The sequence below is a fragment of the Pseudonaja textilis genome, chromosome 3 (genome assembly GCF_049901715.1).
Source record: "Pseudonaja textilis isolate UNSWEBS1 chromosome 3, rPseTex1.2, whole genome shotgun sequence".
Taxonomy (NCBI): domain Eukaryota; kingdom Metazoa; phylum Chordata; class Lepidosauria; order Squamata; family Elapidae; genus Pseudonaja; species Pseudonaja textilis.
In genome coordinates this window covers 16,943,042-16,957,319 of record NC_141992.1, presented here as the reverse complement: position 1 = coordinate 16,957,319, position 14,278 = coordinate 16,943,042, and the positions used below count along the sequence as shown (strand labels likewise).

General features: G+C 40.9%; 1 protein-coding gene across 2 annotated transcripts in view; it reads left to right on the top strand.

The window, feature by feature from the left end:
* The first annotated feature begins 3,605 nt into the window (after positions 1-3,605).
* The window catches only part of CASS4 (Cas scaffold protein family member 4), a 51,364-nt gene continuing 40,691 nt past the window's right edge, over positions 3,606-14,278 (top strand). The window contains exon 1 of one of the 2 annotated variants that reach the window (XM_087928968.1): positions 3,606-3,885. In XM_087928968.1, the coding sequence (XP_087785094.1) occupies positions 3,817-3,885 (69 nt within the window). In that variant the 5' untranslated portion in view covers positions 3,606-3,816. The remainder of the gene's footprint in view (positions 3,886-14,278) is intronic. The other variant, XM_087928970.1, reaches the window with a different exon arrangement.

Sequence of the window (14,278 nt, the reverse complement as noted above, 5' to 3'; positions counted from 1 at the left end):
GGTTAAAACTGTCACATCCTAAGGACTGCTGGCTAGTTCCAAGGGGAGTTGAAGGACCTGATTGCCTGCCTTCAGATGGCTGTGTTTGCATGACATCTGAATCACAAACCAGCCCTATTTTAACTTAGTTCAAACGTGCGGTTAATTTGTATTTCATCATTTCATGAAAACCAGGGAAAGTGTTGAATAAATCAGGATTAAATTAATGTATGAATACTGCAACAAGGAGAAGCAATACCTGCTAGATCACGGGTGTCACTTGATCACGTCATGTGATGTCACATCGTATTGCGATTCCCCTTTGCAGAGCTGGGATGGGTGAAGCTTCTGTATGATGCAGCTGGCCCACAGGCTGCCAGTTTGACACCCCTGTTCTAAATGCTTTTTTTTCCCCTGTTGGAGAATATTCTAAATTGGACATAGAAACAGGGGACTGAGCAATGGCAATGGTGTGCAAACATGCCCTTTTAAGGGTACCTTATTCCAGGGCCTGGAATTGGCTGTTCCCAGAAATCTGACTAGGCAACTCAGAGTGAGTAGCAATCAGGAAATAATATTTAAATCATCACCAAGGAAGGGAGCAGAAGAAAAAAATCCGTGGATCAGAAGTCCTTTCTAAAAAACCCTTTGTTCCAGAAACAGCCCTAGATGACAGCTCTAAGTGCCCCTGTTGGGTATAAATTAAAGATGAGGAGGGGACCATCTGCAGCTGATTTGCTTTCCCTTTACCTGCTCACTCTTTATTTTCAGTGTGTACCCAACAGATGTGGAGACCGAGAAGAAGAAAAAAAGCCTAGGGAAAAATAAGCACAGATTGAGTTGAAGAGGTAGGGAAAGTTAAAAATGCGATTAATAATTAAACAAAAGTGATACACAATCACACCCTCCATTTCTACCATTCAAGCCCAAGTGTGAGACAGAGGGATCAGCTGCCCTGGGCGAACTGTGAGCTTTACAGAATATTTGGAGGGGAACTTTCCAGAAGGGGGAAGATTTGATGGAGCCTGTGGGAATTGGCTTGAAGTTCTTCTTGATTGATCACCCACTCTTGGCCTTGTCTCGATGAGAATGGCCTGGTGGTAGAGGATGACTTTGTAGTCTGAGGTGGATAATACAAAAACAATTGCCAAGTGCTGCAGTCCTTGGCACATTTGGATGGGATTAGTGGATTTACTGACAATGCTTATTGAGAAAACTCCATAGAGGTGGACTGTTATAATATGGCTGAGTTCCTGTGTCATAGAACTGAAGCAGAGTTCAGGGGGTGGGGGGACAAAAGAAGTATTAATAGATGATTTATCAGATCAGATAAGTTATCATTTTGTCCTTGGGAAAGGTTGTGCTCGTTCTAAAGGGTCAAATTAATACTGTTTTATACTACACTAGTAAGACACTTAAAATACTGTGTCCAGTTCAGGTCATCATGTTGCAAAAAAGATGTTGAGACTCTAGGAAGAGTGCAGAGAAGAACAACAAAGTTGATCAGGGGACTGGAGGCTAAAGCATATGAAGAACGTTTGCAGGAACTAGGTATGTCTAGTCTAGCAAAGAGAAGGACCAGGGGGACATGATAGCAGCTTCCAATGCTTTATGGGGTTATCACAGAGAAGAGTGGGTCAATCTGTTCTCCTAAGCATCTGAAGGCAAGCCAAGAAATAATGGGTGGAAGATTATTGCAGAGATCTCCAACCTAGAATTAAGGAGAAATTTCTTGTCAGTGGAACAGCTTGCCTCTGCAAGTTGTGGATGCTCTACCACTGGAGGTTTTCAAAAGGAGATTGGACAACCATTTGTCTAGGATGTTATGGAGTCTCCTGATAAAGCAGTGAGTTAGACTAAAAAACTTTCAAGTTTCCTTCCATCTCTTTTACTCTATGATTTTATCTCTGTCATTAAAACACATGTGTCTTTTCTCATACCAAAAGCTTTTTACAAGCAGTCTTACTTAAAAATAGCCTCCACAGGGCCTGGTAATGTACCATTTAGATTACTGCAATGCATTCTGCATGGGGTTGCCCTTAATGACAATTCAACAGCTTCAGTTAGTATAAAATACAGAAGGAAGCATACATTTTTATTTGCTAGATTTATATCTTGATTTCTGTCCAATAGAGTAGAGCAAGAAATCAACTCCACAGGAAGACCAAAACTACTTTTATTGAGATGGGCTATAGTAACAGAATTTGTTAAGTCTGTGTCCTACTTATAGTTTCATAAATTAGCTTCTTACAGTATTGTACTTCTTCTGGTTCAGTAAATTAGTGAGGCTTCTGTCTAATCTACTTCTGAATGTTATCTGTCTTTATGGACTTCAAGTAAGCTTTATCTCCTTCTCCTTGATCTTATATATCTCCATCAAAGACATTTTCCTTATGCTCAACTTTTTCACTAAAGCAGTGTTTGGCAACCTCAAAAACATTACGATATGTCCATTTCAGCTTCCCAAATTCCCCAGCTCCCCATTCAATTTTGGAAGCTGAGGTCCATACAACTTCAAGTTGCTGAGGTCAAGAAACTGTTCTAAAAGCTTATTATACTGGACCTTCACTTCAGTTCTATAACAAACCTTCAGAGAAGTTTAGACTGAATCAAAGTCATCCAATGAGTTACCGTGGCTGAACAGGACTTGAACCTATGCCTCCCCCATCCTTGCCCAACTCCTTAACCACACAGGCTCTTTCACTGGAACCAAGTCTTTGGCGAACTTTTTGCTTTTACAGTTGCAGTCTTAATATCTAAAGCTTTTGCCAAGCGTGGCAACTTTTAATACCTGTGGATTTCACCTCTAAATCCCCCACCCAGCATGGGGAAATTGAAGTCCACACATCTTCAACAAGTGTGGAAAAACTGGTCTAAAGGATCTGAAGAAATGTCGCTTTCAATACGGTACATTCTTACATATTTCCAAAAGATCTCGGAGACATGCTCCAAACAGCTTCCCCTGCTGAGGTTTCCTGAATAATTAACCCCTCATCTGAAGTGAGGTTTGTCTGGCATGGATTTTATTGTCTTTCCAGAACAAAACGGTTCTTTCCACCATTCTGAGTCTTTACATATGTTAAGATTTTACCTGCATGTTTTGAAACAAAAACTTTATTTGTTTATATGTTAATTTTTAAATTTATTTTAGGCACTCGGTGAAAGTTTTGACTTGAAGGGTGCATAGGCATTTTTGAAATAAAAACAAATTTGGTAAGATAAGATGCCTTTTTTCCGAGAAAACTGATTCCATTGAATTGCACTAGGATTTTCCTGTGCATAGACATAATCATGATGATGGTGTTACATTTTACACAATCCTAATCCCCTGCCTTTAACAGCCCTCTTTAAATCCAAAGCATGAAATCTTAAACTCCATCTTTCAAGTCTTAATACAGCTTTGGATAATTTCAGAGCTGGATCGGCAATATCAATGACATTTCATCTTGATGGTTCTTAAAAGCATTATTCCCACTAGGAAAGCAAACAAACGGCTTCGTGCAATATGTTTACAGCTAGCAAGCCTTACAGTTCTTCCTACTTGTCTAAAATAGGAACTACAGGAAGATGAAGCAAAAGCAAAAAAGTTTTTTTTTTTCCTGTGTGTGGTTATTTGAAATAAAGCTGCAATCAGTCATGAGAATTCAACTCATTTTAAAATTAGACTCCCACCTCTGTTTGGATCGTCTTCCACTGATGGTGTTCAACTTAGCTGAAAGAGATAGAAATTCCCCCAACCGGGACGCCGTTAGAGGGATATGATTTCAGATCCTTTTTCTCAAAACACTTCTGACCTCAGCCTTCTTGCAAAACTCTGCTGTCCTGCTTTGATGATTGATGATGATTCAGGAAGTGGTATCTCTTACAACTATGGATAGAAACATTGGATTCGGTACATTTGCAAAGGTAAATTCAGGGGGATTTTGATAGCAGAAATCTTTGAAACGTGAGTTAAGAGAGGTGGTGTTCCAGTCTTCTACAGATATCCAAAAAATCATAGAGATCACTGGGACTTAATTCTAGAGAAGCGTGTCTATATGACAACAGTTTAAGGGAACTTAAACTTTCAGTAAGTTTTGTTGGACATAATTAGAGTGGTTTATCTATAAATCCACAGGCACTAAAATTCTTCTATAGCACTTCTATGCTTATTTACAGGCTTGCACTATAAACATTATAAGGATATTTTGGAAAAATTTAAAATATTATTGAAGAACCAATGGAGAACTAAAAACTTAATAATGATAAAATTCTGACCTGAGCTGGAAACAGGATATAACTATGTATTTTTGAATGGTTAAGAAAAGGATGATATTGTTTGGTTTGGTTTGGTTTGGTTTGGTATGGATGTTTTAAATGGATGATGTAGATGCTTCTAAGCTGATGATAAGTTTTTATTGTGGAGGTTATCCTCAGAAGATAAATTAAGTCTCACCATCCTACTGTATGTTGATTTAGATGTTTTAGGAGACATGGCTTCATCAAGTCTTAAGCTGGAGGCAAATGTTTCCCTGTCCAATCATATCCGACTCTAGGGCATGGTGCTCACCGCTGTTTCTTAGCTGAAAGAGACAGCATTGTTCAAAGACTTTATCAGTGGTCATGTGGCAGGCATGGCTATATGCCAAAGGCACACAGAACACTTGTTATCTTCCTACCGAAGTGGTACCTATTCATCTACTCACAGTTGCATGCTTTCAAACTGCTAGGTGGGCAGGAGCTGGGACAAGGAAAGGAAGCTCACCCCATTGTGCAGCGCCTGGATCTGAAACTCAGATTGTCAGTTGTCCAGCTGACAAGTTCAGCGTCTTTAACCACAGAGCCATTGCTAGAGGTAGCACTCTCCAAAATCACATTTCATGAGTCCACTTGACTGAACGACGCTTGCCTGATGAAACCGGAGTGTGGCAAAACACTTTGGGGCATACCCAGCTGAAGAAAAGGACTTTTGAGGAGTTGGATTTCACACAAATGACCAGAATTACCTATTGCTAGAATCCAAAGGTTGATACGGGAGTAATTTCTAAATCAGCTTTTTGTTTTGTTAAAGCTTGGTGTTGGATCTCTTGTCTAACTATAGAACTCCTGCATCCAGTTGGGTTTCCTGAAACTGAGGCTAGTTTGTGCATGATTTCTAACCATGGTTTTATATTATAATGACTGGGGTAGATATGACTAGGTGTTATTCCATGGTATAAAAGCTCAACCAGTCAACCAATCAATAGCTCAGTTAATGGTAGCTCCCTACCAGTTTCTTCATCCACCCAGTATCCCAGACAACTAACACAACAAGATGAACTAATTCTACTTTATTGTAAGGCTTTGTTAAAAGAATCTTGCAAGTCTGAAACCACAAACTTCCCACCTCCATTTTTAACTGCTTACTCCATTAGGATGGGCCCTTCCTAAGTTTCTTTCCCTGATGCAACTGCAGGCTTTTCCCTCTCTTGCCTGATTGTTTCCTAGACAGCATCTCTTTTCCCTTTTCCCCAAGATCAGTCATATCTTCCATTACATAGCTTTCCACAAGTAAAGTCATTGGGGAGTCCAGCGGGAAATTGGAGTTTCTCCCATTCTCCCTGGGTTTTTTTGTCTGCTCATGGTCATCCTGTTTATTTGTTTAGGTAGTAAAATATTGATTTATTATTGAAGTTCATTTGCCACTACGTGTCATGATCCTGACTAATGAACCCAAGCAAATCAAAACTCTGAGGCTGAGGCCTTCTTCTAGGAACTTCTTTATTGGGTACATCATATCAGCACAATCAAATGGAAAACCAACTCTAAATGTTTCCTGTGGTTTCAGTATAATTAAAATAGGAAATAAGTCCCTCCCTAAAAGTTACAGGTCATGTTGACCAATTAGGTTAATTTACACGCCCTCCAGGCACTCCTCCCTGTCTCTATCCACCAACTGTAGAGATTACCTTGGTTTCCACCAGAAAGTTATGTGTTTTGTCTAGCAACGTATTTCATCCTCTTCCCCCCTCCCCCATCCGTGTGGCAACTGAGGAATAAAAAAATGGCTTCTGCCAGGTTCAGTTCGAAGTTGACACTACAATTGTCTTTCGATGTATGATATATACAACTATTGATCATAAGACTGTCCAGCATTGAAGTAAAAAAAATATGATCAGCTTAAAATTTAATGTTCTATCTACTTGCATTTGCATGGTTTCGAACCGCTAGGTTGGCAGGAGCTGGAGCGAGGACAGGAGTTTACCCTGTCGTGTGGCACTTGGTTTTCATACCTGGGCTGCTGGCTTTCCAGCTGACAAACTCAGCGTCTTAACTACTGAGCCACCAAGCCTCCTATATCAGACTACACCACTTTTTTTCCAAAGGAAGAACTAACTAGTAACAGGGTTGTCCAGTATAGCATACTGTAAAAATATCAATTGCTCCTACTCAAGTGACGATACCTATATATTATGTCCAGTATTAGAGACAGAAAACCTCTTAGTAACAATAAGGTGCTTGTTTTATACCTCTTCAACTTTTGTGACCTGTCCAATATTTTTCTGATCAGCTGTTGTGGGAAAAGAATAGGAACAGTGTGTTAGGTGCTTAAGACTGCAGTCCTATAACCACTTACCTGGCAGTAAACCTTAATACAGTATGTATCTAGTAAGCCATGATATGATATGATATACTTAATTGATTAATCAATTGACCATATGAAACCTGAGACATCAGCCACAGTGAAATACAATAAAATGAGATAAAATCCAATGAAGTTGGATAAAATAGCTGCAGAATAAAAAATATAATACAAGATAAAATACCGTGTTTCTCCAACAATATGGCCTCCCCCAATAGGAAGTCCCAGCATGTTTTATAGGCATGAAATGAAATTAAGCCCCTCCCCCCAAATTAAGGCCTATATTAAAACATGCGAAATGGGGGGGAATGGTGGGGGGGCTTGCTGTTAGGAAGTACTTTTGTTGCACACCCGGATATAGTGCTGCCTGTGTTGACCCCGATACGAACTGCCCCACCAACGCCGAGGTCAACATCCAAGCTGTCGCCACCTGCCCGAAGATGCAAGGGGGGGGGAATTAAGTCACCCCCGAAAAGATGACCTAGCCATTTTTTTGGGGCTCAAAAAAGAATAAGACCCAGCCTTATTATATGAGAAACATGGTAGTAGAAGGTAAAATATGGTAGAAGAAAACTTTACTAATTAAGTCAACTGACTGTATTAAATATATAAAACTGATACAAAAATGAAAATAGGTAAAACAAAACTTCATAACAGATTGTCACCCCTATGGTTAACTCTGATCTGATCATGGTATTTTGTCCTCTTTGAGATGACCTTGGAAATGCAAAAAACACTTTGAAATGAAGACTGTGGTCTTATTGATGATGGGCAGGTTTGTTCCCTGCATTAAGTAAGATTATTTCTCCCAGATACCTCCCAATATTTTTTAGTTTTTAAATTACGGGCCTAAATAAGTGGCCCTTTCTGCAGAGTACAATGTGTAGTCAACAAGAATGTGTCCAGTATTTTCAGTGATTGGAGCTCCACAGGTGGACAATCTTCCTCCCATTGGGACTCCATGAAACCTCCCTTGTCTTACCATGGAGTCCAGTTGTTCGAATCTAGCTCTAGAAAAAGCTCTTCTGAGATGCCGAGGTATGTAAGTTGTTAAAATGTTTTTTTTCTAACTGGGAGGCTGATTTGTCATAAGTAAACCTATATGATGTATGGAGTTGTGTGGTGATCTAATGATGAAGACACTCGCCTCCCACTTGGAAGGTTGAGAGTTCGATCCTAGGCAGCAGCAGATATTTCTTTATCAGGATGCAAAGAGAAAATATCTGCTGTGAACTCAACATAGGTATCAGGGAGGGCACCCAGCCAGTAAACACTCTGCTCTATTCAGTCAGCCTGATTGAACCCAAATTAAAGGATTATAGGGTCGGAAAAAGAAAAAAAATATGATGGATTTTATAGCTGAATAATGACAGGTAGTCTTGGACTTACGACTGGTAACAACAGACCAGGGGTGGGATTCAGATGTCTGAATAACCGGTTCTGTGGGCATGGCCTAATTTGTGGGTGTGGCTTGGTGGTCATGTGACTGGGTGGGCATGGCTTGTTGACTGGGTGTGGCTTGGTGGTCATGTGACTGGCTGGGCATGGCTTGTATGTGTAAATAATGTTTTTTTTTAATTAAAAAAGAGCAACTTTTACCCAAAATCAGGCAAAGCAGGCAGGCAGATTGAGTTGTTCACAGAATCACAGATTCACTTAGAGATCTATTTTTCTGCAATCTGCTACCTGAGTGCGTCACATAAAATTTGCTTGCAAGCAAACTCATAAAATTTGTTAACAAAAAATTAACTCGCAACACACCATGTATGTAAATATTGAATTTTCTATAAAAAAGAGCAACTTTTACCCAAAATCAGGCAAAGCAGGCAAGCAGATTGAGTTGCTCACAGAATCACAGATTCAGTTAGAGATCTATCTTTCTGCAGTCTGCTACCTGCACTGAAAAATAGAAACTTCAGTCCTAAGGAAGGTTCAGCTCTGCTTTTAGATTAGCTAAAAAGCAAGAAATCCAACTATTTCCTGCTATCTAGGTAATCTAAATCTCCTGGCACAGCAAAACAGCTGATGGTTGGGGGTGGAAGGAAAAATAGCAACTTAGCAGGCAAGTTTGGAGTGAGTAAGCGGGGAAGGGAGGAGCGGGGCCAGTGGCGTGATTTGCCGGTGCTCCGATCTGGGCAGAATCATAACAACCAGTTCTATAGAACTGGTCTGATCAGGTAGAATCCCACCCCTGCAACAGATTCCACAAAAGGTACTTACTAACTGTTGCCCTCCCCCCCCCCAGTCAAATAACCACAGTCTGGCTGCTCAGCAGCTGGTCCACATTCACAGCCATTTGCATGTAAATCATACCACCATGATTTATGTGTTTTTTTTCTGGAAACCAGTTTGCCCTATAGCAAGCAATGGGTTTGCTTAACGATCATGAATTCACTTAAAAACCATGGTGGTTCCCTTAACAACCACTGCAAAAAAGGTCATAAAATTGGATCCATCATGTGGTGACCTGCTTTTACGACCATCACGACTTACAATCATAAAGGGCAGGCTCCCTTATGGTTGCAAGTAAAGGACTAACTGTATGCACACAATCAATCTGTACAACCTTAACCTAAACCTTACCTGGGTTTAGTCCTTCATGCCTATTAAGTCACTTAACTGCAGAACCTATATTTGTTTGCATATCAGACGCGATAGGATTCTCTTTATTTCCATTCAACAGTAGTTCCTGCTACATCTACTCCGAAGGTTTCCTTGAAGACTTCTCATTTTTATTTGTTTAGTATTTTATTTTGGGAATTGGCCATAGAAAATATAAGTAACAACTGTGTAGCACTTTCAAGAGGCTATGTGCTTTTACCATGTTTCCTCTTTTGTCGCCTTCTTCCACTATGAGAGCTCGGTATGGTTTCCTCATTTGAAGCACAGGAACTTAGCTTATTCAAAGCTGGCTTGAACCTCCTTTTCTAGTTCTGGGTTTCTATCTGTGATTTCCCAGAAAGCTGATTATGTTGGCACTCCAATATTTTTTTAGGGTTTTTTTTTGACCCTGCTTTTATTATTTTCAAGGCAGTTAACTCACAGTCCTTTCTTCTCCTCATTTCCCCACAACAACCTTGTGAGGCAACAGTGGGATACCTGTTCCGGTACCAGTTTGGGGATCGCGCTCACATGCACGCATACCTAACATGCAAACACAGCTTTCCCCACACCAGCTGAGGCCTGCAGCGCCAATCGGCTGAGAGGATAAAGAAGAGAAAAGCACAGAGGGTGGGTGGAAGGGCCGATCCTGTGCTTTCCTCTTCTTTGTCCTCTCAGCTGATTTTCAGAGGGGTTTTTTTCCTCCTCCAGCTGATGGTGGGAGGCTTTGTTTTACTATTGGTTCAGCAGAACCGGTCTGAACCAGTAGGATACCACCACTGCTGTGAGGTAAGTTGGACTAAGAGAGGGAGCCCAAAGTCACGCAAATGGGACTTCATGGCTAAGGCAGGATTAGAACTCACTGTCTCCTAGCCTAGTGCCTTAACCACTAGACCAGGGGTGTCAAACTCCCTGAGGGCCACATCAGGGTTGTGTTTGACCTCGGGTGGGGGGAGCTGGGATGGGTGTGGTCAGGGTGGGTATAGCCAGCTTGATGTTACTTGTGTCGGGGGAGCCTATGGAGGCCCTCCTGGGCTCTGCTTTCACTGGCAGAGGCACCACGGGTTGGTCCTTCAGGCCAGATCTAAGCACCCCATGGGCTGGATCCAGCCCCCAGGCCTTGAGTTTGACATTCCCTGCACTAGACCAAACTGAAAGATTAAGCTACCTATGTTATTTTGAGCTGCAAGTCTCACTATTACTTCTGCTACATTTTTACTTTGGTAGTTCAAGATGGTACACACGGACATTTTGCTTGTTCTCATCATCACAGTAGTCCTCTAGAGTAGATTTGCAAGACATGAAGTACAGAATCGCATTTCTTGAATTTGAAAGGATAGGAATTAAGCATTGCAAACATTTTAAGCTTAGCTGATATCTTTCTTGGAAAAAGTGGGGGTGGGAGTTCTTTTGTAGCGGGAATCAGGTTCTTTGAAAATGTGAATGGGGCAGGGAATGGTTCCACACAAGTGGCAGGCAAGCACATGCATGCACGCGCACAGCTCCATTTGCACAAGCACTGGGCATGCACTTGCCCACTGAAGTGGGGATTCGCACGTGTGCCCCCACACTTGTCCAGCAATTCCACAGCCCGATTCTGAACAGCTCGTGAGTGCCTAGGTATTGGAGACCCCTGTTCTAAAGCACTACTCTTCTAGACACATGTGTGACCTGTAATTATTCTGCTGTCAGCCATTCCCTGTTCTGGAACCATTTTGTTCCTGGAATGGGAAACTTTCACCTGTAAACTTAACCTGGTCCAAAGAGTCAAGGAATCTAGCATGCAGACTTTCAACAACATTTTTTTCTACTGTTCCTAAAGCCTTCTCTTGTCCATGGGCAGGAGTGCTAGCCAGAACACCTCCACTTTGTCCAAACCCTGTCTTTCTTCCAAAGGAAAGAAAGATATGGCAAAGGACTACTCCCACTGAAAATAGATTCCTGCTAATTTTATGATGGAAAGATGCACAACAGGCAAAATGCCAGAAACCATAAGAAGGGATGGTTTTTCATTGTTTTGTGCTGGAGGAGACAGATTCGAGATGAAGGCAATGCATCCATTGTGGATCTTCTTAATCTCTTGGTGGACTTCCATTCCATCAAGTATGGTATCTTTGCAGGCTGAGTGAGTTCAGAAAATGGACTCATGAGTTTGGGAGAGAAAGACGTAGTGTTAGTTCTGGTGGTTCTCCTCCTTCCTCTAGACCAGTTCTAGTCAGTTGTGGTAGTGGGAAGCTGGCCAACCATAGACCCCTTCTTTACCTTCTCCTAGATTATTATTATTATTATTTTAATAAAATTTTTATTGATTTTTAAAAACAAACATAAACAAACAAAACATAAAACATAAAAACATAAAACATCTTTTTTGAAAGCAGCTTGATCCCGGGTTACATCTCTTCATACAGACACAAATTCAAATTCATGTTCATTTTATATACCATTCCATATCTTATTACCATTCTACATTTTCTATATAGCTTCTCCCCTCTTTTAACTTTCTTAGTTTTATTTTATTTATTTCATCTCAATTCAGATCATTATACTTATATTCTTTGTCTGTCCTGTTTCCAGCTGTCTATTATCTTTTCTCATTAAGCAAAATTTCTCCTGTAATCACTGATTGGAGTATGACGCCTTTATATCTTTCCCCTAAATTTATAAGACTTAGTAGAAGTCTTAGTATAATAAGATTATTTTTAACATCTATAAGAAGCTGCTAAGATAGGGTATGCTGATGATGCTCAATTATATCTCTCTAGCTCTTGTGATCAAATGAGGCTGTCATGGTTCTGTCCAATGTCTGTATGATGACCCGAGGTGAGGCACAAAGGCAACACAGTCACATAAGAAAAGTCCCTTTAATAGCTCCAACTTTGCCCCCAATGTCCAGTTACCTTCAATTGGAGAAAAAAATTCTCCCCAGAACAGTCTTTAAGTGGAAGAAATTCAGTCTGAAAACTAAGTACATATAAACTGTAAATAAAAATCCACACAAACCACGCTGCAACAATTAACTGGACACGGCAGGATAATGAATTGCAGAATTCAAAGGCCAACAAAACACACACAGTTGGGAAGACACCAGGAACCCAGATAAGCCTCGACCATAAAAGATAAGTCACAATTTGCTTTCAACAAGTTGCTGCGTGCAAACTCCCTTTTTAAACACTGTGTTCCCAGCTGCAGCTAATGAAGGGAATCAGGGCCCTTCCCTCCCCCATAAGCCATGCAACTCACATTGCTCCATTCTCTGTTCCTCCCTGCATGTCCTAGGATGAAGAGGGAGTGGGCCTGGATCTTCTTCTGAGTTCACTTTGTCTTGCTCTACCTCTCCCCTGCTCTGCCCAGCCAGACTGTGCCCTTCCCCAGTTTCTTCCACAGCTAACGGAGCCACACTCCGGCTCCCTTTCAGCTGCTAGTCCTCCCGCTTGGAATCAGATTCCAACAGGGGCATGACAGTTTGGAAGCTGTGGAGAACTAGATGAGGAAGAACAGGACATGGCTCAACTCTACCAAGACCAAATGGTTGTAGGTTTTGGGTCCTTTAAGTCAAGAAACCAAAGAGGTTATATGCCAACCAGAGTCACACTATTCTAGTTAGGGAGCCATACCATTTTTTTAAAAGGAAAAATCAGTATCAAGAAAATATTACATCAATTTACATCATTACATCAATATTACATGAAGTGTAAATACCACTTTATAATGCCTTGGTAAGGCCACAGTTGGAATACTGCATTCAGTTTTGGTCGCACGATGTAAAAAAGATGTGGAGACTCTAGCAAGAATTCAGAGAAGAGCAACAAAGATGATTAGGAGGCTAAACCATCTAAAGAACAGTTGTTGGAACTGGGTATGTCTAGTCTGATGAAAAGAAGGACTAGGGGAGACATGATTGCAGCGTTCCAATATCTCAGGGGCTGCCACAAAGAAGAGGGAGTCAAACTATTCTCCAAAGCACCTGAAGGCAGGACAAGAAGCAATGGATGGAAACTAATCAAGGAGAGAAGCAACCTAGAAGTAAGGAGAAATTTCCTGACAGTTTGAACAATTAATCAGTGGAACAACTTGCCTCAAGAAGTTGTGAATGTTCCAACACTGGAAGTTTTTAAAAAGATGTTAGATAACCATTTGTCTGAAGTGGTATAGCGTTTCCTGCCTAGGCAGGGGCTTGGACTAGAACACCTCCAAGGTCCCTTTGAACTCTGTTATTCTATTCTATTCTATTCTATTCTATTCTATTCTATTCTATTCTATTCTATTCTGTTCTGTTCTGTTCTGTTCTGTTCTGTTCTGTTCTATTCCATTCCATTCCATTCTATTCTAAAGAGGTTATATGCCAACCAGAGCCACATTATTCTAGCTAGGGAGCCGTACAGGTGTTTTAAAATGTAAAATCAGTATCAAGAAAATATTATATCAATTAATAAAAGAGAAAGAGATGTGGTTTTGGAATTTTTCCCAAATACCAGGAGAAGGGAACCCCAAATGCCCCCCTTTGAAGGTTCATCCCATAGCTTCAAAGAAATAGTGCAAGATCAGAAAATGTGGAAAGACCTGGTCCATAAAATCACCAAGAGTCAGACACGACTGAATGAATAACATTATCATCATTATCATTATCATGAATCATCATCATCATCATCCACAGCTTGGAACCTACATAGGAGAGATCTTTTTTCCTTGCCCAGACAGTCGTGTTTTTGAAAATGGGTGATATCATGAAAGGACTTTCCAGTTCTTCTAAAGATCTATGAAAGTCCCTCCAGCCCACATGATGTGGCTGAGGTTCTTTCTTTCTTTCTTTTTTTTAAAAGTGATTTACATATCAGATGCCAGCCCAGGACAGATGGCCCATTTGAATAGGCAGGCCTCAGCAAAAGTATTTTGTTTAATGGCTCTGTCATGGCTTTGTTCCTTTTGATATATATTCTCTCTCCACCCCACCTCCCTGCCCTGTTTAAAGATGTTCTTATTCAGCCTCTACTTGGAATTTGAATGGGAACTCCTGGGGCAGCAGCGCTGGGGGGAAAAAAAAGGCAGTAAAAACACCCACCAGAAAACCAGCAACTTTGACTGCAGTGTTAGAAAGGC